The sequence below is a fragment of the Plecotus auritus genome (genome assembly GCF_963455305.1).
Source record: "Plecotus auritus genome assembly, chromosome: 6".
NCBI lineage: Eukaryota > Metazoa > Chordata > Mammalia > Chiroptera > Vespertilionidae > Plecotus > Plecotus auritus.
In genome coordinates, this window is record NC_137773.1 from 144,607,675 (window position 1) to 144,633,225 (window position 25,551).

A 25,551-nucleotide genomic window follows, 5' to 3' on the forward strand; every position below is an offset into this window, starting at 1 on the left:
TCTATCACTCTTCCTTCCTCTCTGTAAAAAATCAATAAAATATATTTAAAAAAAAAAAATAATAATAAAATAAAAAAAACCCATACAACTTAGAAAATACAAGTAGAAGAAAAACAAAAATTGCCCATAATCCCTTTATGAAGAGAAAAATCATGTTTAGCAAACTAATGGTATCCACCTAATATATATACATATGAATGTGCGTGCATATACATTTATTTATTTATTTAAAGTAATGATACATTAAGTACCATAATACACTTGGTAAACAGTTTTAAGAAACTCAGTTTAAAACTGTGTACTTAACTATATTAAACATATTTTACTGCTTATATTATTCATGCAATTATAAACAGAGTTCAATATTTCTGAAATAGATCAGATTGTGTTCAATGGTAATTGACAACTTTAGCAAAAAAATAATTATCTTAGAATTAGTCTAGGTTGAAAGAAAATAGCTACAATGAGAGATGAGGGAAAATTAGCATGGAGCTCGTCTGATACTCAGTCAAATAAACTGAAAGGGTTAAAAATTTTATTTATGATGTTTTAACAAATACTAGCTGCAAACAAAGGAAAAGCCATTAGAATAAACTGATGAAAAAATAGTTGGGGAAATTGGTTCAGTTTGGCTGCTGATAGGGCTCAGAATCCATGCAGTGATCGAGGATCCAGATCTGGGCTCCTGTCTTGGCATTACTAACATGCTAACTGGGTAATTCTTTGTTGTGGTGGGTGGTCCTGTGCATTGCAGGATGTTTCATTTAGCAACATGCCTGGCTTCTCTACTCCCAGTGGCACCACTCTGGTGTGACAAACAAAAATGTCTCCACACACTGCCGAATGGCCCCTGGAGGGCAAATGCCTGCTGGAAGAGAACCACTGCTCCAGACAGAAACCTCCGGCTAGATCCCCACCTTCCCCGGCCTGCCTGCCATCCAGATCCCACTTCTCCATTAGAATCTTCCATCCCTACTGTCTCCACAAGTTGTTCACATTTTAGGGAAGATACATTGGGATTCTGGCACATTAGTATTTTCTATAAAAATTGCCAGCGCCTTGAAGACAAGTGTCATATCCAACAAAGGCAGAGCCGGCGGCATTCAAAGACTGTTTCAGCCCTAGCCAGGTAGCTCAGTTGGTTAGAGCAGTGGTTGGCAAACTGCGGCTCGCCAGCCACATGTGGCTCTTTGGCCCCTTGAGTGTGGCTCTTCCACAAAATACCACGGGCGGGCGCGCACATACAGTGCAATTGAAACTTCGTGGCCCATGCGCAGAAGTCGGTTTTCGGCTCTCAAAAGAAATTTCAATCATTGTACTGTTGATATTGGGCTCTGTTGACTAATGAGTTTGCAGACCACTGGGTTAGAGTATTGTTCCAAAGCCCTGGCCAGTGTGGCTCAATTGTCTGGGCAACATCCCTTGCACTAAAAGGTTGCTGGTTGCAATATCCCGGTTAGGGCACATGCCTAGGTTACAGGCTAGATTGCCAGTGGGAGGTGTGCAGGAGGCAGCAGATCAATGTTTCTCTCTCTCCCTCTCCCTTCCTCTCTCTTGAAGAATCAATTTTAAAATCTTAAAAAAAAAAAAAGAATGCCCAGCCAGTGTGAGCATCGACCCATGAACCAGGACTGGGTCTGATTCCCAGTCAGGGCATATGCCCGGGTTGGGGGCTCGATCCCCAGTGTGGGGTGGGCAAGAGGCAGCCAATCAATTATTCTCTCATCATTGATGTTTCTATCTCTCTTTCTCCCTCTCCCCTCCTCTCTGAAATCAATAAAATTTATATTTTTAAAAAGGATCAACCAATGAATGCATAAATAAGAGGAACAATAAACCATTTTCTTCCTCCCTCGCTTCTCTCTAAAATCAATAAAAAAACAAACAAACAAAACAGAAAAAGGGAAAGAGGGTTTAAAAATAACCAAAAAACAGGAAGACAACATGATTTAAACAATGTTTCAGTTAAGATTTTTTTCTGTACTAAAGTATCCTGGAGTTTTTTTCCCCCTTAAGATTATTAATAAAGTAGAATACTTTTGTTCTCTATTGATGTATCATTATTTAATATTTACCACTTCCATACTAAGCAATTAAACCATGAAGCATGTATTTTATAAGACCAAGGCTCTGACCTGAGTTAGAACTAAAATACATACTTTATAAGTAAATTAATTCAGGACAAAGTGAAACTGCCACACGTATTCATAAAGGCCATTCATACCTATAATTACATCGGTCAAATTTGGCTTCACTATAATTCTCAATATTTATGTCTGCTTACTTCTGGCAAAGGATGCAAAATTTATCAGCACAGGTCTTTGTATCAGTGTGTAAATATTAACGGTCTTTGTATGCGTATGTAAATATTATACAACAAACAAAAATCAAAATGTTCTCATTACCTAAGGCCAAGGTTAAACTATCTTATCTGCTATGTAAAACATGTGATAGAGATAAAAGCCACAAGAAGTACAAGTTCATTACCTGGACTAGAAATCTGGTCTCGATATTTTGGAACTTCATCATTCAGAGTCTGAAGCATAACCCACATTGTGAATGTGAAGAGTGCAGCCAGGAACCCATAAAAGACTAGGTAGAAGAGCAAGATCAAACCTGTAAAAGAAAATAAAACTTACGAAATTTTGGAAATACACACATAATTGTGTGTGCATGTGTCCAGATTAAAAAAACCAAGCCAACCACGGCAAGGCCAGGATTCCAAGCTTGCCATGCACACAGCCAAAATGTCTCCATATTCAGAATATGAATTTGCCCAAGCAAAGAGTATTTCAGCAGGTAGCACCCACCCACCCTGTGACCCCCCGCCTCTCCGCTAACACGTCCAAGTACAAGTAGCTTCTACAGAGCATTCTCCACTTCAAGGTCAGAGCTTTAAATTCCAGCACAAAGGGGAATGTTTCCCAAATTGGAACTTGATGCCCTCCAGAATGATAAAAGATGATTTTAGGTGGGACAAACCCAATCTGTACATGTTCCTTTAAGTGGCAAACAGAAAAGAATTAGTGCACCAACCCATATTTCACACAATAATTATTTGCATAAATTTGTGTTGAAAAGTGATTTAAAAGAATAGCCAGGAAATGTGTAGGAAGGCAAATCACGAAGATGGTATCTCAATGAAAAGTTTAGGAAACACTGGTTGAATGGAAGGCTCATGCGAAAGTGAAGAGGACAAGGCCAGAAACAAGCACCCAACCAATGGGACTTCACTACTCTACTGCTGAGCACAAAGCAAGAGATAGCAGATGCAAGTCTCAACATCAAGGGCTTAATCTTGTTTCCTTCACAATCTGAAAACACTATGATAAATCTATCCTAAACCCGTGATTTATTTTGAGAACATCTAAAAATAATTATTTCTCTCAAATGTCTATATTTGAAGTTCTAATGTCAGATGTGGTCACCATCAGAATTACATATTATAATATTAAAGTCACACATTTATACTTAAACATTTAAAAATTGATCAAAGAATATTGAACAAATCCTCAGGTATAGCAATCGTGAAGAACACTTAATTCCTCACAGTTGATTAGCATCAGTTTATTTCCCACTCTTAATAACCTACTTTTTTGTTTTCTCACTCTATTCTATCAGAGGGGCTAGAGCAGGGGTTCCTAACCTGCAATCTATGGACTTCCTCACCCCCACTCTCTAGCAAGGATTAACTTCAGTGCTTCTGAAGTCTTCTATAATAATATATTTCTAAATACCCATCCTCCCCCCTGCCTCCCAGCAGCTCTAAATATTCTTCTGATTCTCAAAAGACTCCATGACCTCAAAGCAGATTGTGGTAAAAGCTAGGTAACTTTTATTTCTGCAGGCCAGGAAACTGTCTCCCTTTCCCTCCCTTTTCAAGTAATGGGGAAATAGTTAACACACTTTCATTTTAATTTAGATTAGCATTCCCCCATCCCACCCTGCCCCAATTACCAGGAGGCCAAAATAGGGAGCGAGAGGACAGAAGGAAGAAAGGAGAAGAGCATGTCACCTTCAGACAGCATCACTTCCCTACCACATGCAGCGATCCTGTTGCAGAAAAAAAAAAAAGGGAAGACCAATCTCAATGAAGTGATCAGTAAAGTACAGAAGGAAAAGAAACACATGCAAAGCCCAAAGGCTAGTTTAAGACATTAGAAGAGAAGTGAGTCTTTCAGATCTACATGTTTGTTGGAGCTACGGATAAAAATCTCCACATTGCAGACCAGAGTGGACAAATACATAAATTTATAGAGTGTGGGCTGTGCTCCAATGAAATCTCATACAAAAACAGATTGAGGATATAGTAGTTTGTCAACTAATTCGGTGGCTATTAAACTGGAGAAGTTTCAAACAAAAGTGCTGAGTTTAATTATTTAGCACTGTTTTTAAGTCACCTCAAAATTTTTTTATCATACCATTTTCAAAACTTGAATTTAAACTTCCAGGAAAAATACCGTAAACAAAATTTATAAACATGGTTACAAAACAAATAAACAGACAGCAGACATTGGTAAGTTGTATCCAAATATGGTTTCTAAGGAATCATTACACAATGAAAAATGTGTTCAAACTTCCTATGAAGAGTTAGGTTCATAACACAGATACACAAATTAATAGCCATGTCCCAAGTCTGATGCCATATACTTGTGCATTAAGTTAACTTTGAATGTAGGGAGTGTACAAACAAGTAAATGAGTCGTTTCCAGCACTGAAGCAAGTGCTCCTACTAGATTAAAAAAAAAAAAAAAATCCTTTTGCCAAGAGACCCAAATTTAACATTTAAAAAGTAAAATTAATCTCACTTATAAATCTCATACATGAAAAGACGGCGGCAACACTTCACCTCCTCTCCCCTACCAAGAAAAACAGAAAATAAAAACAGAAATTGTAAATTGCCACTCTTACAGGGGTAAACTTGTAGTTAGATATGCAGATGCAGTTTCCTGATGGGCTTAACACAGTGATGGAGACCAAGCTGGGGGTGGTCCTAGGTGAGTAATGGGAAGACTCTTAGTGGGCCCTGAGGGAGGATGGTACCCAGAGGGACCAGTACCTTGTTATTGGAGGGAGCCCTGACCTCCAGGGAGAGAAGAGGAGGGAGCGGGAGATTTGAGTTCAATGATGAGGTCAGTGATTTAGTCATACCTACCTAGTGAAACCCCAATAACCACTCTGGATACGGAAGCTTAGTGTAGCTTCCAGGTAGGGGAACACAGAATGGGGGAGGGAGGAAGGGTCTGAAGGCTTCATCAAGAAAGGCCTGTATATAGGCACAGTTCCTAGTGAGATGCTGTGACCTGACTCCCTACTCCTGCAAACTTCCTAGTTACCGGAGAGTGCCTAGACACCAGAAAGACAGTGCCTCTCCTCAGAGAATTCTGATAACTAGAAACTACTTCCCCTTGGCAAGTAAATTAGCATTCTGTTTCCAGTTTTGAAATGTAGAGCAGGGGCAAATATAACTTTAAAAAAACCCAATTACATGGACAAGTACAAGTTAAAAATCCTTTTCACGTTTAATTTTTAAAAATAACTTTTTGTTGAGGTATAAGTCACATTCTATTCACCTATGAGTGGAATTGCTAGGTAACTATGTGTAGCCTTTTGAGTAAGTACCAGACTGTTTTCCAAAGTTTTTTGTGCACAACAGGAAATATTTCGCTTTCGGAGAACAAGAAAAATAGGTTTATTTGCATTATGGTTATTAATTTGTGCAGTTATTCAGTGTCTAGTAAGTTAATGTTCAAGAAAAAATATTAATTTTTATTAAAATGCTCTATTATTTTATGTTAACAATTATTCATTTATTTCAGCCCTTTGTATTCAGCATGTCTCTATTGAAATAAACCTACATTTCTATAAAAATTGAAGCTTTTGTTTTTTTTGCGGCCCACGTAAACTTAGACCTTGTTTATTTGGCCTGTGTTAGCCTTTGAGTTTGACATGCTTGTCCTAGATGGATTGGTAAAACACCTAAAGGAATTTACATGTGCTACATACCTACATCCTCAATGCTGTGACAAAGTGGAAATACAAACAGGAGGACCACAGAACCAATAATTAAAAAATATGTGAGAAAAAACTAATCCAATGAAGTATCAAATTCAACAAAGAAAGTAACATCTGAAAAAAAACTGGGTCATAACAGCAAATAGAGCAGGGAGAGGAGAAGTGTAAATAATTAAAATATAAACCAGAAGGTGAAAGGATGGTATTTTAAAAATTAGTTTTCATATTTTGATTAAAATAAAAAACTTAATAGATATGCTGAGGAGCAAGTGAAAACTACCCTGAGCTACCATTGCATGTTCACCAGATGCTAGGAATTTTAAAGACTGTTCGTACCAAGTGATGGCCCAGGCGTGGAACAACTGAAATTCTCATACACTCCTGGTGGGAATGTACCAAAACACAACACAACGCTATTTTATAAAACACTGACAACTTTTCTAAAAAGTGGGCAAACCATGCCTATGATAAAATTCAGCCAATATATTCCTAGATGTTTGACCAAGAAAAATGAAAGCACATGTTCAGTATATAAATACTCACTGATGCTTTATTTGTAATCACCAAAACCTGCCAACAACACAAATGCACACCAACAGATGAATAAATTCTGCCTTATCCACACAATGGAATACTATTCATGAACTACTTCTCAAAATAATTAAGCTGAATGAAAGAAGTCAGTCCACTCCCCGCAGAGTACACATACACTACATGACTCCATGTATTTAAAATTTGAGAAAGCACAAACCAAAGTGTCAAAAAGTAGATCTATTTTTGCCTAGAGACCAGGGAAAACACAAAGGGGCTAGAGGGAATTTGAATATGTTAATTATCTTGATTAGAGTGAGTTTCATGAGCACAGTGTATGTATGTGCTTATATGTGAGTATATTACAAAACTCAAGTTGTATACTTTAAAGACCATATATCAATTATACCTCAATAAAGCTATGGAAAAAAACAAAAACTTGAAAAAATTAATCTAGAGAATTGACCAAAGAAAAAAATCAGTGAGCTGAAGGATCAAGCCAAGGTATTCTACAACACTGGATAAAACAGTAGAGGGGGAATGTATGTATGGAAATTGTTGAGATGTGGGAGCCAGAACCAGAATATCAACAAATCTAATAGGAATTCCACCAGAAAAGAGGACGGGAAAGAATGCTCAAAGAAATAACAAATTTTGTATCTAGATTGGCAAAGACTGAAAAATATTGGAAAACATTCTGTATCTAGACACAAATAGGTGATATTTCAGGACACCAAAAATAAAGACAAAAATTCTTAAAGCTTCTAAAAAGATAAAACAGGTAACCTATGGCAGAGAAATATAACAGATATCAGATCTCACTAAGTAAAAATGAAACAATATGTTCCAAATGGAGGAAAAATGATTGTGAACTAAAAATATCAATCTACCAAGAAAACAAAAGAACATTTCCAGACATACAAGGACTCAGAATTACCACCCTCAAATCCTACGTGAAAGAATCCTATCCTATATAATAAAGAACTAATATGCTAAATTAGACCTGATGGTGGAACAACCTTCTGGAACGACCAGTGGGCAGGGCCACAAAGCAGGCGGGGCTGCAAGGGCCTACTCTTGCACGAATTTCGTGCACCGGGCCTCTAGTTGGCCATATAACACAAAAAACCCTAAGTGGAAAAAAGTAACCTCAAAATGATACATGCCACTTGCTTAAATTTAAAACACTCAGAGTTATAGAATTCTATAAATGTATGTATAAAGAGTGGTTTTTAATGGATCATAAACGTACAAAGTAAATTCATAGTGATTACCTACTGAATAGGAGAGGGGTTAGAATTTCTTTCCTAATCAGGTCTAAGGAATAATTTGCATACAATAACTTTAATTGATTTCAACTGCACAACTCTAGTGAATGTTGACTGTTGTATAACCTGTGAAACCACCACTACACAAAAAATACCGAACACTTTCATCACCTCCAAAAGATTCTGTGTTCTCCTTGGCAATCCCTATATCCCTGAGTTAGCCAATGATATTTGTCACTATATTTGTATTTTACATCAAGTTAAAAATTTAAATTTGTTTCAATTTAAAAACAAACTAAATCCCCCAAATAGTATAATAGCAATAATTTAGTAGTAGTCAAATAATAAAAAAACATTCTCGAAGTGGGTTTAAAAGATTCCATTAAAGGCTATTTATAGAAGAAAATCTAAAATTAAAACATAATGGTTGAAAATAAAATGGCTCAAAAATAAATGTAGATGTGGTATTTTTGCTGTAAGTAAACTAGAATTCAAGTAAAAAAGCATTAGTAAGGCAAATATATTTTGTATCAATAAAATGTAAATAAAAATCAAGACAGCATAATAGCCATGAAGCTTCATGATGCTAAGTGCTTAAAATATATAAAACAAAAGTAGAATTACAAAATTCAACACTATCACAAGTAGAGATTTTAACATACCTTTTAAAAAAAATCCTCACCTGAGAATGAATATATATATACTGGGGTGTGTGTGTGTGTGTGTGTGTGTGTGTGTGTGTGTGTATTTCCCCCCCGAGGATATATTTTTCCCACTAATTTTTTTGGGGGGAGGGAAGAGACGGAGAGAAAGAGAAAAATGGGTGTGAGAGAGACACATTGACTGGTTGCACACCACCCCCCCCCCCCACCCGCAACAGACCAGGGCTGGGGATTCTGGAGATTGAACCTGCAAAAGACACATTCTCTAAATTCAAAGTAAATATAATTTTAAAAAATCATAAACTTCTAAATAATCTTTGGATTAAAAAGAACAACAAAATCTGAAATACTAAAAATTCAAAACAATTATGTAGTCAGAGCAGAACACAAAGGAAAATCCATACCCTTACAGGCACTCATCAAAAAACAAGTAAGACTAACATGAAATCCAGGATTTTAATTCAAGACTAAAATAAATTCAAGGAAAGTGAGAGATTTAAGATAAAAGCACCATTTAATACAAACAAATGCAAAAAAAAAAATCAAAATTTTCAAAAAATAGACTCTTTTCTACACATAAACTATTCTTCCTGTATGTTTCATAAGTTACCTAAGTGGTTTTTAAAAAAATACATATTTTTATTTATTTCAGAGAGGAAGAAAGAGGGAGAGCGAGGTAGAAACATCAATGATGAGAATCATTAATCGAGTGCCTCCTGCATTCGCCTCACTGGAGAACAAACCTGCAACGTGGGCATGGCCTCCTGGTTCATAGGTTGATGCTCAACCACTGAGCCACCTCGGCGCGGCACCTAGTTAGCACTATGCAAACAGCAGAAGTGGACAGCACTCACACAAACCACACATTTATTTCAAACACTTACATAGAGCTTACACAGGACTGGAGATACAGATCAACAAAATATAATATCCAGGAAGGAATCCATATAAAATGAATATTTGCATGTAACAAAGCTGGCAAATCATTATCAGTGAGGAAATATTTTGGGGTAATTAGGAACAGCCCATAAAAAATTGTTAAATTTGTGATGATGTTTTTTTAAAACAAGGAGAATTAAAAAAAATAAACCAGGGAGGAGGCGGAGGAGGGCGGGGAAGAAAAATAAACAAACAAACAAACAAACAAAGTAAGAGACAAAATAGAGCAAAAAGATGAGTGACCGACTGAAAAGAAATGGAAACTGAGTAAACATAAAAATATGCTAAGTTGCAGTTTTTAGAGAAATCGGAAATTAAATGAACCAGATAGATACCAGCATCCCATAAAACTGGCAAAATTTTTTAAAAGTGTTAATGTCCAAAGCTCAGAAAGTTGAAGGGAAACGGGTTCTTTTTTATCTGCTGCTTGTGGGAGTATAAACTGGTACACTTTTTTAGAGGATAGTCCAGTGGTCGGCAAACTGTGGCTCGCCAGCCACATGCGGCTCTTTGGCCCCTTGAGTGTGGCTCTTCCACAAAATACCACAGCCTGGGCGAGTCTATTTTGAAGAAGTGGCGTTAGAAGAAGTTTAAGTTTAAAAAATTTGGCTCTCAAAAGAAATTTCAATTGTTGTACTGTTGATATTTGGCTCCGTTGACTAATGAGTTTGCCGACCACTGGGATAGTCTAATAATAATAAAAACTAAGCATATATTACAAACTGCTGATGTCATTTCTCAGCATCCAACCAAAATAAATAGTTGCACACTGCAGCAATTTTACGAGAAAAAAAAGGAAAAATCTAAATATTCATCACAAAGAAAAATACATGTATTTTGGATATATATATATATATATATATATCTACAATGTGGAATATTATGCAATGATTCAAAGAAATAAGATAAATCTATGTTTAATGACATGGAAATATGGCCAAGACATAGTAAGTGGAAAAAAACAAAGGGCAAATTCTAGAAGATACATTTTTCCTATTACTCATGTAAACGTGGAAAAGAAAATTACTTATTCCTATTCCTATAATTTCTACACACACATATATACATATATAAATACATTGAAAAAGGATTGGTAGGAAAATTGATAAACAATAATCTTCAGAAAAGACTCCATGATTGGGGGAAGGCAATCAAGAGAAACATGAATGTATTCATGTATTCCTTTTTCTCCAAGATTCAGTTAGGAATATTTAGAAATATTCAGAGGAGTTGAACAAAATGTAAAGATCCATAAACCCATAAACCCACCTAGATTCTCCAGTTTAACTCTCTATCATACTTATAACTAGAGGCTGGGTGCACAAAATTCGTACACAGGGGGGTGGGGGTTCCTCAGCCCAGCCTGCACCCTATACATTCCAGTACCCCTCGGGGGATGTCCGACATCCCTCTTGCAATCCAGGACCACTCCCTCCTAACCGCTCACCTGCCTGCTAACTGCCCTCCCCTGCCGGCCTGGTCGCCCCTAACCGCCTCTGCCCCCGCCACCATGACTTTGTTCAGAAGGATGTCCGGTCTAATTAGCATATTACCCTTTTATTAGTATAGATCACATATATTCACCATTTATCTATTTTTTATGCATTTCAAGTTGCAGATGTCAGTAGACTTCACCCCTAAACACTTCAGCACCCATATTAACTAAAATTGAGAGAGAAAAAATTACATTAGTGAAACATACAATTCTCTAATGTACCAATAGGTGTCTTCTGACAAATGCATTCACTTATGATTCAACCCCCTCCCAGTCAATCCCCATGCCCTAAAGGTAAACACCAATTTGGGCTTTTTTTCATCACAGGTGTTGCTTGTTATAGAAATTCGCAAGTGAAATCATACAGTATGTATTCTCTTTGGTAAAGCTTTTTTACACTAAGCCTAATTGTGAGTCGTCCAGGTTTTGTGTTACCTGTAGTTAGTTCCTTTTTACTGTTGAGTAGTATTATATTGTGTGGACATACCAGTTTGTCCATTCTCCTGCTGATTCAGGGCACTTGGGCTGTTTCCAGTTTGGAGCTACTATGAATATTCTTGTACAAGTATTTTAGTGGATATTATGTTTTCATTTCTCTTGGGTAGACACACGTAGGAGTAGAGTTGCTGGATCAGGGGTAGAGGTATGTTTACTTTTGTATGAAACTGCCAGACCTCTATGGAAAGTGGATACAGCAAGTATTATATTTTAGAAAGTATTACAGTTAATTAACAGTGGTTACCAAGGGAAGAAGCTGAGGATGACAATAGACTTACTGATTATCCACATCTAAATTGTAAAAATTCAAACAATAGTATTACTTTTGTTATATGAAAAGAACAAAGCCAAGAGTCCACATTCCACTTAAGACCAGGTTCAGGTTTCTGAGGTCAGTCCAGACCACTCTTAAGTTCTAAAGCAGAGGTCAGCAAACCACGCTGCTGCTTGTTTTTGTAAATAAAATATTGAGAAACAGCTAGGCCCATTAGTTTATATATTGTCTGTGGCCACATTAAAGCTACAATAGCAGAGCTGAGCAGTTGCCACAGACACCATGTGGCTGGTAAAGCCTAAAATATTATCTGGTCCTTTATTATTATTATTATTATTATTATTATTATTATTATTTTAAATAATAGAGAGCGATAGAGAGTTAGAAACATCCATGAGAGAGAAACATCGATCAGCTGCCTCCTGCACACCCCCTACTGGGGATGTGCCCGCAACCAAAGTACATGCATGCCCTTGACCGGAATCGAACCTGGGACCCTTTAGTCCGCAGGCTGACGCTCTATCCACTGAGCCAAACCGGTCAGTGCTATCTGGTCCTTTAAAGAAAAAGTTTGTCATCTCTTGTTCTAAAGCATTTATATAAGTTTTGTTTTTCATTTCAAAGTGACATTTGAAACTGTCCCATATAGAGGAAGCTAAGATTTTAAATGAGTGATCTAAGCTAAGATGGAGAGGTGGAACTAACATTTAGGTCTATATTCTGAGTCCTCATTAGATCATCTTCTTAGTATATTTGTGTACTTCTAAGATTCATAAGTAAAAAAATGTATTTATCCCAGGCTCATTTTCACTATGAAGCCCTACCTGGACATTGCTAAATGAATTACAAGTTTAGGAGGACAGACTCCTCGTGAGCTATGGGGAATTAGCCTTCATGTACAAGTATGTATACAAATAGACTTTCAGTGTGCAGCTGTACCAACTGACCCACAATACTCCCAACTGTAGCCCAAGCAATAGGTGAATCACAAGCTGAAACTAATTAAATGACAATTTGTCCATTAAAAGAAGAGTAAGGGGGAGCATTTGAAATTGTGCTCCTCAGCATATATCATCAGTTTGGCTCAAATAAAAGCATAAAAATTCTCTTAAAAAATAAAAATAAGGCTGTACTATGTGCTAATTGTTGTAGGGATATAAAATGTAGATGTAAATCATACTCTGTGAGAACATCTAGTTAGTAGGAGCAATATCTATATATATCTATATATATCTATATATATCTATATATATCTATATCTGTATCTATCTATCTATATATATATATGCAACTTTAACCCATGATACAAAGTTTTAGGTGCCATATGAGACAAATGTGACATTATTTTCATCTGGGCATCATCAGAGACAGCTTAGGGCAGTGGTCGGCAAACTCATTAGTCAACAGAGCCAAATATCAACAGTACAACGATTGAAATTTCTTTTGAGAGCCAAATTTTTTAAACTTAAACTTCTTCTAACGCCACTTCTTCAAAATAGACTCGCCCAGGCCATGGTATTTTGTGGAAGAGCCACACTCAAGGGGCCAAAGAGCCACATGTGGCTGGCGAGCCGCGGTTTGCCGACCACTGGCTTAGGGCATGGCTGCCACTAAAATTAGGTCTGTGAGTAGGAAAGAATTTGTGATGTAGAGAATGGGCTGGGAGAGGGAATGAGTATGGTATTCCAGGCCAAGGGTGTTCATCCAGCCGTGGGCAAACTACGGCCCGCGGGCCGAATCTGGCCCGTTCGGCTGTTCTATCCAGCCCGCGGAGCTGAAAGAGCCGAGGGTTCTCTTGCTCTCCCCTCCGCTCCTTCACCAGCAGCAGTGTTAACATGGCAACGTCGGGAAACACGGCCACAGCTCCTTCTTCTGAGTGGGCGGATTTATATCCCCCATTCAGTAGAAGGAACAACCTCTCAATCTTCCAGAGGCTTCTTGTAATGCCCGCGGACGCGTCCCCCCACATCACCCTGGGAATGCGTAGACACGTTATCGTGGTGATGTAGGGAGACACGCCCCTGGAGAGCACAGTATCAGAGCATTAGCTAAAAAGGAGACCAACAACACTGTTCCCACTGAAGTTGATGTTTTAAAGACCAAAAACCTTTCAACCCAGTCTACATTGCCATCTACATCTACGTCCCGGGCATAATTTGGAAGTTGCATTAAAGAAAATGTTTAATTTACTGTTTACACTTTTTGTTCTTTTCTATTTGTTTTAGTTTTAAATTATTTTATTATATTTAAGTTTAATTTGAAAGGCTTTTGTACCTTTCCTTTGTTAGGCAATTTTATTTTGCCTTTGCCATCTTCAATATAAGGTATGTTATTGTGCTATGATTCCTCCATTTTTTCAAGTTTCAAATTATAATTAGTGTTTACATTCTTCTTGTTAAAATGTTTGAAATGAATAAAACTATTGAAATAATAATAAAAAAAAGACCGTACCCTTTTATGTAATGATGTTTACTTTGAATTTATATTAGTTCACACAAACACTCCATCCATGCTTTTGTTCCGGCCCTCCGGTCCAGTTTAAGAACCCATTGTGGCCCTCGAGTCAAAAAGTTTGCCCACCCCTGATCTACACCCATTTGACTAGGACAGTGGTCGGCAAACTGCAGCTCGCCGCTCTGTTGACTAATGAGTTTGCCAACCACTGGACTAGGATATGTGGTGAATGGGAAATAAGGTGGGAAATGACAGGTTGTAATGTTGGATATTGAGTTTTAAGACAGTAAGCTGGGAATGCCAGGCTGTCTGGAACTTAAAACCTTCTGAAAGCAGTAGGGATCCATAGTTTTGAGGTATGGGAAATAGCATGATCAAAGCTGCAGCCTTAGAAATAATCCGGTAACAGTGAGGTTATACTGGTTTAAGTCACAATGACTACAACTGATTCCTTGGATCTTTCTGGGGATGCAAATAAGTTAAGAGCCAACCTTCCTAGAGTCAACAACACTATTATTTTTTAAAAAGCTGGAAAGGCAATGCTCTATGTTAACTTGGAATGACTTTTAAAAAGTCACAAAAGCTCTTTATCTGGTGCTTTAAGATTTTTAATCAGAGAATTGATAAGAAAAGGCACGACCAGATCTTGATAAAGGGGCAGAGTTTGGTGGAAGTCTTAAAAGCTAAGAAATTTCTAACAGGTGGTTACTAATATGAAGCTAAGAGAAAATTAATATCCCAGGCTCCCTGAATGTGTGCTCTCACAAAATTGCAGGCGGGGGAGTGTGGGTGTGCAGGGTGAGTAGGTCAGATGTTTGAAAATAGAATTGGCATAATTTGGCCAGGTTTTAAGCCCAGATGACAAAAAAAATACTGATGTTGTTTTCAAAAATTGCAAATAGCCCTAGCCGGTTTGGTTAAGTGGATAGAGCGTTGGCCCATGGACTGAAAGGTCCCGGGTTTGATTCTAGTCAAGGGCAGGTACCTAGGTTGCAGACTCCATCCCCAGCCCTGGTCAGGATGGGTGCAGGAGGCAACTAATCAATGGAAAAATATCCTTGAGTGAGGATTAACAACAAAAACTGCAAATATAGGAGCAACGCAGAACTGCAGTGGAGGAAGGGGAAAGAGATCCTTTACTAGGTGACATATACCAGTTAGGCACTAGAGTTACCTAAGCCTCACTCACTCAGATTTATGGGATATGCACAAAGCAACTGGAATCTGAGAGATGTTAAACCAAGAATTAAAATCTGTGAGTGATCTTTGGAGTTATTTTATGAGATTGCAAGGAAAGACCAAGAAGAGAAAACAAGGCCGAAGACACCTGGGAAATATATATTTAGGAAACAGAAGAAGAGCAAACAGGAAGGAACCAGGAAAGAAATGTGTAGGGAAGTATGGAGTTGGGTAAGGGTATATATACTAAGGGCCACATTTTATGTGCCAGTTGCTAGCCAAAGAAAAGTACCTCATGCTTTGGACAAGGGTCGGTTGCAAAGTCATACCTTACCATGGCACCAGCAAAATACTAAAAGGAAGTCATAAATAAGAGCCAACTCCACAAATGACTTAGTAAGAGGTGACAGATATGTGGGAGGCTAAGTTAGAGAATTCTTTTCAGAAATATTAGTAATAGCTGAGTCTCTACTGCAAAAGAGAAAATGATACTATTAATTAAGCCCTCATTAAGTTTGAGAGCAAGTAAGCTCTAAGGAAAAAAAAAAAAGCAATAAAGCAGGAGCTGGGAGGCCTGAATAATAATGCTGGTTCTGCTATCCTAATCAGATGCAGGACCAAGGTCACAAACTCAGCTAAGTCTCCAACAAGAAAGTTAAGTGGAAGCTTCTTCAGAACACTGAACTTCTATGAAAACCCATCAGTGCTATAGCAAAAAAGAGTAGGGGGGAATGCCCAAACCTTAGGGAAGTGTTATACTATGATACACCAACACCACCCAGGACATTAAAAACATGCTGCAGAAGACTAACTACATGGGAACATTTCACAATAGTGTTCATTCATTCAATGCATTTTTATTACATTCCTAAATGCCAGGCAACAGGCTAGGTATTAGGGAATCAAGATGAGTAAGACATGAATAGTATGTTTATATATAGGTCCAGTAAATGGGAAACAAGTCATAAATGTTATAATAGAAAGTGGCATTATGGGAGCACTTGATCCAGTCTTAAGGCAAAGAGGGTTTCAAAAGGTTTTCCAGAGATCAGGCTATCTAAGCTGGTACCTGAGTATCCATGCCAAGGTGAAGGAAAGAGGCTCAGGAGCTAGGAAACTATGGAGTTTCCTAGGAGAGAATTAGGTGGAATGGTAGAGATGACAGGAGAGGAATAAGTCAGATTATAAAGAGAGCCTCTGAGGACAATGGAAATTTACATGAAGAGGTGCTATGAAATGAAACATCCAACCAAAGATTTCTAACATTTGGAAATCTTAATATTGGTTATAATATAAAAAAGCCATATGGACTAGAGATGCAAATTTGGGAGTCCTAACACAGAGATAGTAATTAAAGCCACCAGAATACATAAATTCCAGCAGAAATGTGGAAGGTGCCCACAGAGGTGATAAAGAGGGCCAAGGATACCCCCACCCTATCAACCTCTAAAAAGGTGGCAGAGGAATAAAAACATTATCCTTAAACATTAAGTGATGGAAGTAGGCATCTGTTTAAAATTTTTATGTATTATACATTAAAAAATTTTAATTTACATGTAGGAAAAAGATATTAAAAATGTTAGCCCTAACCGGTTTGGCTCAGTGGATAGAGCGTCAGCCTGTGGACTCAAGGGTCCCAGGTTTGATTTCGGTCAAGTGCATGTACCTTGGTTGCGGGCACATCCCCAGTGAGGGGCGTGTGGGAGGCAGCTGATAGATGTTTCTCTCTCATCGATGTTTCTAACTTTCCCTCTCCCTTCCTCTCTGAAATCAATATATATTTTTAAAATGTTTAAAAAAATGTTAACAGTGAATATTCTTTTTTTTTTTTTTTTATATATTTTATTGATTTTTTACAGAGCGGAAGGGAGAGGAGGGATAGAGAGTTAGAAACATCGATGAGAGAGAAACATCGATCAGCTGCCTCTTGCACGCCCCCTACTGGGGATGTGCCCGCAACCAAGGTACATGCCCTTGACCGGAATCGAACCTGGGACCCTTGAGTCCGCAGGCCGACGCTCTATCCACTGAGCCAAACCGGTTTTGGCAACAGTGAATATTCTAAGTGGTTAAAGACTACAGGTGATTTTATTTCAACACAATAAATGCATAATTAGAATATAATATAAATTTATCTTTCAAAGTTAAATGATTTTTCTTCCTCCTATAACACAAGTAATAAATGACTGGTTCCTAGTCATTTATAATGATAAAGCAAGGACAAGATAGAAGGGTTTTTAAAGTTCTTTTAATATAGCTAATTTAATTCTAGAGATATAAATTAAAATTTCAATTGCAAAGAAATAAAATTATTTCAGGGGTTGGGAAATTGCCTTTTAATAACAGTAAAACACATATTATAGTAATTGCAATGGTGTCTGGAACACAACACAAAAACTTACCCCTTTGCCCCCTAGCCACTACTGGTCCAGAAAGTACTGTCTCCTGCTAGGTGATGGCTTAGCATGCCTCTGCTGCTACCTCTACCACACCCACCAATGACCTTCATTTATAGGCTGCACAGAGGGTAAGGCAAGTTCTATTACTTTCCCAATGGTGCACAGATCTGTAAAGTTTAATATGTCACATTCCACAGGACAAAGAACAATACCATACAAAACTATGTAATACTGGGAAAATAAACTCGCCTCTGGGGACCCCTATAGTCAGACACCCAAGGCGAGATGGTGTCTGATATCCAAAGCCGAGCATTCATTGAGGCATGACCCACAATGGGAGCAGCTGACTGAGAAAATGGCACTTCACTGCTCTATAATCATGAAAAGAGAAGGCACATGAACAAACTATAGGTGATAAATAGTTTGGGTCCAGAATCTTGATTCTGCTTGTACATCAGTAACTCAAGTTTTAACTTAATCCCATATAATAAAGAGCTAATATGCTAATTAGACAGAGCAGAACAACTGTCTGGGCGACATTCCCGACCAAGCCAGGGCGAGGGCCAAGGCAACCGGAGCTTGGAGGGCTGAGCCCTTTGCATGAATTTCATGCATTGGGCTTCTAGTAGTAATATAAAGCATCCATTAAACTTAATGACCTTAACCTAATGAATTCCAATAAGCCCACAAGCAGATGTCATTAGATGAGGTCATGTAATGTCATAGTTTTTCTGGCCTTGGAGGCCCTCTGAAGGCCCAAGGATTCTGTCACTAACTCAGTGAATTTTGACTAGTCAGATCTGTGGGTTCAATTTTCTCACCTATGAAATGATGGTACAGGGCGAGCTTAGTGGTTTTCAAGCTTTTCTGACTCTGAGCCACAATAAGAAATACATTTTACATTGGGTTATCTATATATACAAAATACAGAAAAGTTTCATTGAACAGCATCTTTCCATAGACTGAACTTATTAGGTAGAATAAACTTTGATATTTTTACCATTCTATTTTATTATTTTTAAAAAATGCCAATTGCAACACATGGTCCACTATCTACAATTTAAATAACACTGGATAAGTTCTAGGATCTCTTTTACTATTTTCATTCTAATTGTATTTAATGCACTTAGGCTTAATATTAGCAACATCAGCCACAAAGTGCTAAATTTTCTTTCTTCTGTTTTCATAAAATAAAAAGTGCCACCTAAACAAAACAAAAAAAAAGGAAAAAAAAGTGGCATCTATTTATTCCCGATGTGTCCTTACTCTTCTGCTTAAGAAACCAGCACTACGGCGTTCCCACCACGAAGGGCTGTTTTCTGACAGTGGTGCGTTTTTCTGGGGGCGCCCACACCTTTGTACAAATGTGTAGGTTACACTTTCCGCGGCTTCTGCTTATGAATAAAAGATGCATCGATGGTTAAAAAACAACAAAACCCCCCAGCTCTAAGCATACTTTTGATCACTCACACTGTGTGCTTTAGGAAGTTGTTGTGAATATCAAATAAAGTGATTATAAGTATTTAAGCATTTTAAATTGCTGTAACTGCACTAGCCAGTTTGGCTCAGTGGAGAGATCCTTGGCCTGTAGACTGAAAAGTCCTGGGTTCGATTCTGGTCAATGGCACATGCCTGGGTTGTGGGTACAACCCCCAGTAGGGGGTGTGCAGGAGGCAGCCAATCAATGAGTCTCTCTCATTATTGATGTTTTTATCTCTCCCTTACTCTCTGAAATCAATAAAAATATATTTTAAAAATAAATAAATAAATAGCTGTAACCAAGTATAAGATTTTAGTCAGGTATTCAAGTGGTTATTCAAAATCCTTACATCTAACACTTTTAAATAAAGCAATGTGATGTAACATGCAGTATTTTCACTGTATCTCAAATGTAAATGGCAAGCATGTGTGCTTTTAATACATCTAATGACCTTAAGAGAGGAACCTCAGATTACAGGACAAATGCACTGAAGACTGCAATATAAAAAATAAAATCAGGAGCATCTTAAATGAATGTCTTTATAAAATCCCTGGGGTAGAGAAGGCCTTTCTTTACACACCAGTAGACCCAACAACTTTACCAAGATCAAAAAAAGATGTTAGCACCCCCATCACCAGTTACATTAAATTCAAAGGCAAGTAGAAAAAATTTTGCACAAATGAGTTTTCTTCTTAAAAAGCTTAACATGTTTTCAAAATGCAAAAGTTACATATATTATACTTGGCCTAAATATTCCACCAACAGAAATATCTCAAGGAAATAAGTTTGTTAACATGTACACACAAAGATAAAGGGAACAGGAGGAAGGACCAGTACATACACTAATGCACTAGTTTAAATAAAAAAATAAAAAATCAGGAGTCACTTATTTTCCCCTGCGTATCTCCTATGCATACATGATGTATACATATTAATAAACTTGTTTAAAAAAATCACAATAGCCGAAACCGGTTTGGCTCAGTGGATAGAGCGTCGGCCTGCGGACTGAAGGGTCCCGGGTTCGGTTCCCGTCAGGGGCGTGTGCCTTGGTTGTGGGCACATCCCCAGTGGGGGATGTGCAGGAGGCAGCTGATCGATGTTTCTCTCTCATCGATGTTTCTGGCTCTCTATCCCTCTCCCTTCTTCTCTGTAAAAAATCAATAAAATATATTAAAAAAAAAATTACAATACATCTAACTATACCAGGGGTGGGGAATGCCTAGCCCAAGAGCCGTATAAGGCCCAGGATTTGGTCTAGCCCTGCCAAGGCATTAGGGGTGAGTTAATTAAATGTTTGACCAAATACAGAAGGCTAGTTTTTAAGTTGACAGCTTTGTATGGCCCTCAAATGTTGTTATAAATATCCAAATGGCCCTTGGCAGAAAAAAGTTCCCCGCCCCTGAACTATACAACAGATCACTAGTAGGCTATTAAAAATGGTGATAAAGATCTTTATTAACATGGGAAGATGACCACAATATACTCAGAAGATTATAAAACACTATCGTGTATTTTTGTTAAAAAAATGTTTCAAACATTTCTCAACTCTGCCCAGTTACATACCTAAATACTAATAATGGGCATCTCTGGGGGTGATGAGATCAGCTAGCTCACAAAATGCCTCTCTGAAAATTAGAACAAGATACCTCCTTTCTCCAGGCAGACCCCCACGCCCCAGGGCACACAGCATGGTGAGCTGAATGTGGATTTCAGCCTCCACACACCACTCCCCCCTTGGAGGGATGCCCTTAAATTGAGATAACTGGATAATATGGATAACTGTCATCTATTTATGCCATTCTGCACGGGCATACTATGACTACAATAAACAGAAATTTGCTGTTTGTTGACCAACATAATACTTTATTTTCAATTTTGAAAAAGGTCATGCCCTCATCCTGTGAAAACTAATCCCAACTTGCCCTGGCCGGTTTGGCTCAGTGGCTAGAGCGTCGGCCTGAGGACTGAAGGGTCCCAGGTTAGATTCCGGTCGGGGGCATGTGTCTTGGATGCGGGCACATCCCCAGTGGAAGGTGTGCAGGAGGCAGCTGATCAATGTTTCTCTCCCATCAATGTTTCTGACTCTCTGTCCCTCTCCCTTCCTCTCTGTGTATTTAAAAAAAAAACAAAAAACTAACCCCAACTTGACTTGTACTGCTACCACTGTCCTTACAGAATGCCCTATCTTTTGATAATTTGTTCATGTCATCTACTTAAATGCATATACAAATAATTCTCTACCCAGTATCTAATAATACAAAGGTTAGATATAAGGAGAAGAAAAGTCATGCTAACACTAAAGTGAAGATACTTATCACTGGAAATGGGAAGGCGATGAGGAAAGGAGGAAGGAAGTTAATTTACAAAAACGAATCCCTCTCAAAAATTCCTTCAGCAAAAGTTACCAGACTCTAGAAACAATAATTGTTCACTTCCCCACCCCCATTTAACTCTAGATGCAAGATATATTTCCTCATAACACTACTGGGTTCCCAAAAGACAGCCATTTAAATAAAAATTGTGAGTGATTACCATGCAGTTAGGCAAAGCATCTGTAAAATAATACAACCGCTGGACTGGGATTAAAGGAGGATTGGGTTCTTTCCTTGGCTCTGTGGAATATGTAATTTTACACAAAGCAAAATCACAACCTCTCCAGATCTTTTTTTCTCCTCTAACGTGGGGGTTGGGCTAAAAAACCTCCAAGGCCCCTTTCGGCTGGTGATAGGACCTAAGCCATCTTTCCATCCACTCTGGAGGCGCCGATTTCAGTCAGCAGCAACAGTTTATTTTCTAAGCCATGCCTGATTTATTCTCTTCATGCTTCTCTTAAAAAATGGGTCCAAATAGTTCTCAACTCTAGAAATTTATTCTCACTCAGAAAAAAAAAAAAAATCTGTCAAAAACCACTTACAAAATTATTTTCCAAAAGGCCCTCAAAGAGTAAAATTCGTTTACTTGATTAATTTTTCGGAAAAAAGAGGCACCCTAGAGCAGCCCTACACTGGTGAATGGTTTAAATATTTCTTTTAAAACAAAGAACTCATGCCTAGAAAAACTGCTAACATATACAACCATCACACGTTTTGAAGGCACAGAAAAACATTGTGCCATTCAGATAGGATTTACTTTCCCCCAAAGAAGCAGTTTTTCTAAGAAAGAAAACCCCCGTAATTAAAAAGGAGTAAGTGTCTTTTCACTGTCCAAATTCAAGTGCATTTCCGTGGACGATGCACTTATGTGATTAACTCACCGCGGCATTCATGCAACCCACACACTTAACACTCACTGGCACTCTCGGTTGGGGTGGCAGCGTGGAGTCACAAGATAGCGGCGGGAGTGGAAATTTCCTCTCCCCGGGCGTGGGGCAGGGTCTGGCTTCCCCGAACCGCTCGGCGCCGCTGGCGCCTCCTTCAGGGCCTCTCCCGGCCGGCGCGCTCCGTACAAAGGAGGCCCCCCGCACGCTCCGGGCTCGGCTCCGGGCTGGGGTCCCCGGCTTCCGGCGCCGCTGGCGGCGGCAGGCCCGGGCAGCACGTGCGCTCTGGGCCGGGAGGAAGAAGCTGGAGCGGTAGGGCCGGGTCTGCCCGCGGTTCCGCAGCCTCGGCCGCGGGCGACGGCCCTCCCGTCCCGCGAGAAATGAATGGGCCGCGCTCCGCCACAGCCCCGTTTAGAGTCTGGAGGCCCGAGGAGAGAATCGCTGCGGGCGGCGACGGCGGCTCCTGGGGCCCCCGCGCAGGAGCCGCCTCCGGCTTTTTCTTTCCCATCCGACCCCGCCCGGCACCTCCCGGACCGCGGCCGGCCTCGGGCGCCCAACCGCCGCCCGCTCACCCCAGCTCTTGGCGGTGCGCCCCAGGAACTCTCCGGTGGTCGGGTTGTAGATGAAGAGCTTCCACTCGGCCAGGCTCTGGTTGAAGGACTTCTTGTCTTTCTTCGTCATGGTGTGCGCGCCGAGGGCGAGGGGAGCGGCTGCCGCGGGGGTGGAGGCGGCGAGGAGCGCGGAGGCGCGTCCCGGCTCGAGCGGCGCAGCCCGGCGACGGCGGCAGAAGGTGGAACGGCCGAGGACACCTCCTCACTGCCGCGGGCACTCGAACCGACTGCGCCGCGCGGAGCCGGGCTGCCGCTGAGGCCGCGGGAGCCTGACGTCTCCGCCCGCCGCAGCCAATCCGCGCGCCGCTGCACCCGCGCCGCTGCCGCCGCCGCCACCGCCTCCCGCCCGCGGCTGGCGCAGCCCCAGGCGGCGAGGACGCCCCGCCCTCAGCCCCGCCCACGCCGCCCCGCCCCGCCCCGCCCCGCTCAGTGATTCCGGGCCTGGCTCGGGAACGCTTTGGGATGTGTGCGCTCTGGCCGGTGAATGGAGAAATTACGCAGAGCGGCTTTAAAAATCTCGAAGGCTTAATAAGAAGCAAATTTATAATAAGGAGCAAAAGGTGGCGTCCCCCACTCGCCCGTTTCTCAGGAGGAGGAGTCGGGGGAGATGCTTGGGGCAGCCGTCCTCGCGGCATCTTGCCTGCGGCGGCGCGCGAGTAGCAAGCACGGAAACGGCTCGACTCCCCCTGGGACGTCCTCACCCAGCAGGGGACTCAGCCTTGCGCTCCCCCGCGCCTCTCACGCCGTCTCCAGGCGCTCTCCTTTGAGCTCTATGACGTGACTAAGATAGGCTGCTTGTACAGACCTGTATATTGCACATATACTGCTGCTCAGAGAATGGCCGTCCTTGGCTCTTCCGACGGGTGAATGGGAATTTCATTCTAAATACGCCAGTCTTAACTAAACGGAGTGCAATTTTTCTCCAGAATTGATCACGGAAGTCAGCATACAGTACATACTTTCCTGAGGTGCCTGTCAACGAAAACTCCTTTGCCTTTTCTCAGACACTGAGACTTAATCAACAGGAAGTCAGTTCTTCGTTTAGTGTTGATGCCTAAGTTACGTGCCCGGCTTCTCCGGTTTTCCACTGTCGTGGATGCTCCCCTCGGTCGGAGCTGCGGGTGCAGTCCACCTTTTCCGTCACTAGACGGAGCTGACGAGTACCGTGCCCTCCGACTGCTGTGACAGGATGAAAAGTCTTCAGGAGGTTGGGCAGAAGGTGCAGGTTTTTGGAAAGGGAAATGCAGCGCTGCCTCTGTGTTTTGTTTTTCTATACTAGCAAATAAAAAAGTACGGATGAAGAAAGGTAGCACACATCGTAATGTTTGGAATGGTGCATTATAATCCATCTAGAAACGTGCACAGCCTGCAAATGCTAGAGGACTTCGGACAGTTCTCGTTTCCTCACTTTGCTTATCAAAACTAGGAATTGGGAATTACGTCTCCCACAAATGGAAAAGAGAGAGAATACAATATTATAAAGTGATTCTCCCCCCGCCCCACTCCCCGGAATTAGGAGAGCTAAATTTATAATTATGACCTTGGGAATAACCAAAATCCAGTTACTTTTTAGCCAGTGACATCAAAAGATTTGTAGAAGCATTTTGTAAAAACTGGCATGAAATTAGAAGAAAGCTAATATTGATACAATTGATAATAGGCCTTTTAGTTTTTGGTAAGCGGGAAGATACAAAATCTGTTTGGAATAAAATACAAAACCCATCTGCTTTATTTATTTTGGGTGTGTGTGTGTATGTGCTAATACACACACTGAGAAATAATTACTTGGCACACACAAAGAAAGCATGGAAAACAAGAACATTATGAAATAGTGTTTCAAAGATATTGAATGCTGTCAGACATTTGTGATTTGCATATTTTTAGTGGTGATTAATATGACTCATTATTTAGTGATTTGTGATTTTCCAAATAAGGATTTAACTAAAAATATAATTCAGTAATTTCAAAACCCGTGTCTAACTTAATGTAGTAACTAGATCCAACAGATTTCAGTTTGGAGAAATTTTTATATTCTACTCCAAAACATGGGAACTATTTGTGTCTGATATCTGATACTTGAATATTACCTGAGCTTATCAGGGGATAGTGGACTCTGAAGTCTGAGCAGATTTAGTATAAAATTTAATCAGAGCTTTATTCCCTATAGGTTTATTTCACTATACCCAAATCTCCCTTTTAAAAAAGAAATGATTGTGGTCTCGGTGGCCCAGCTGGTTAGTGCATTAGGCTGTTAATCGAAAGGTTGTTGGTTCGAGCCCCCCAGGGACACATCTGGCATTGTTAAGAAGTAAAATCCTTTGTGACTCTCTCCTCTGCACATTCTCTCTCAGCCATTACCTGTGAGAGGCCTCCTCCACTAAAAGAGAAATGATTTTGCCAGGTACATAATGGATTTTAATGTAAATTTTAGTGTAAGTATACTCCATGCAACATATGGAACATACTTAGACTAAAAAAAAATAATCTTGT

The 25,551-nt window shown here is 39.8% G+C and overlaps 1 protein-coding gene across 2 annotated transcripts in view; it reads right to left on the reverse strand.

Annotated features, from left to right (window-relative positions):
• ATP1B3 (ATPase Na+/K+ transporting subunit beta 3) overlaps positions 1–23,411 on the reverse strand; it is a 40,698-nt gene extending 17,287 nt beyond the window's left edge. Inside the window, exons 1-3 of one of the 2 annotated variants that reach the window (XM_080674608.1) lie at positions 23,023–23,371; positions 4,016–4,053; positions 2,488–2,616 (exon numbers count right to left, since the gene is read on the reverse strand). In XM_080674608.1, the coding sequence (XP_080530734.1) occupies positions 2,488–2,616; positions 4,016–4,028 (142 nt within the window). In that variant the 5' untranslated portion in view covers positions 4,029–4,053; positions 23,023–23,371. Of the gene's footprint in view, positions 1–2,487; positions 2,617–4,015; positions 4,054–23,022 lie in introns of both variants that reach the window. The other variant, XM_080674607.1, reaches the window with a different exon arrangement.
• Between the last annotated feature and the right edge of the window lie 2,140 nt (positions 23,412–25,551).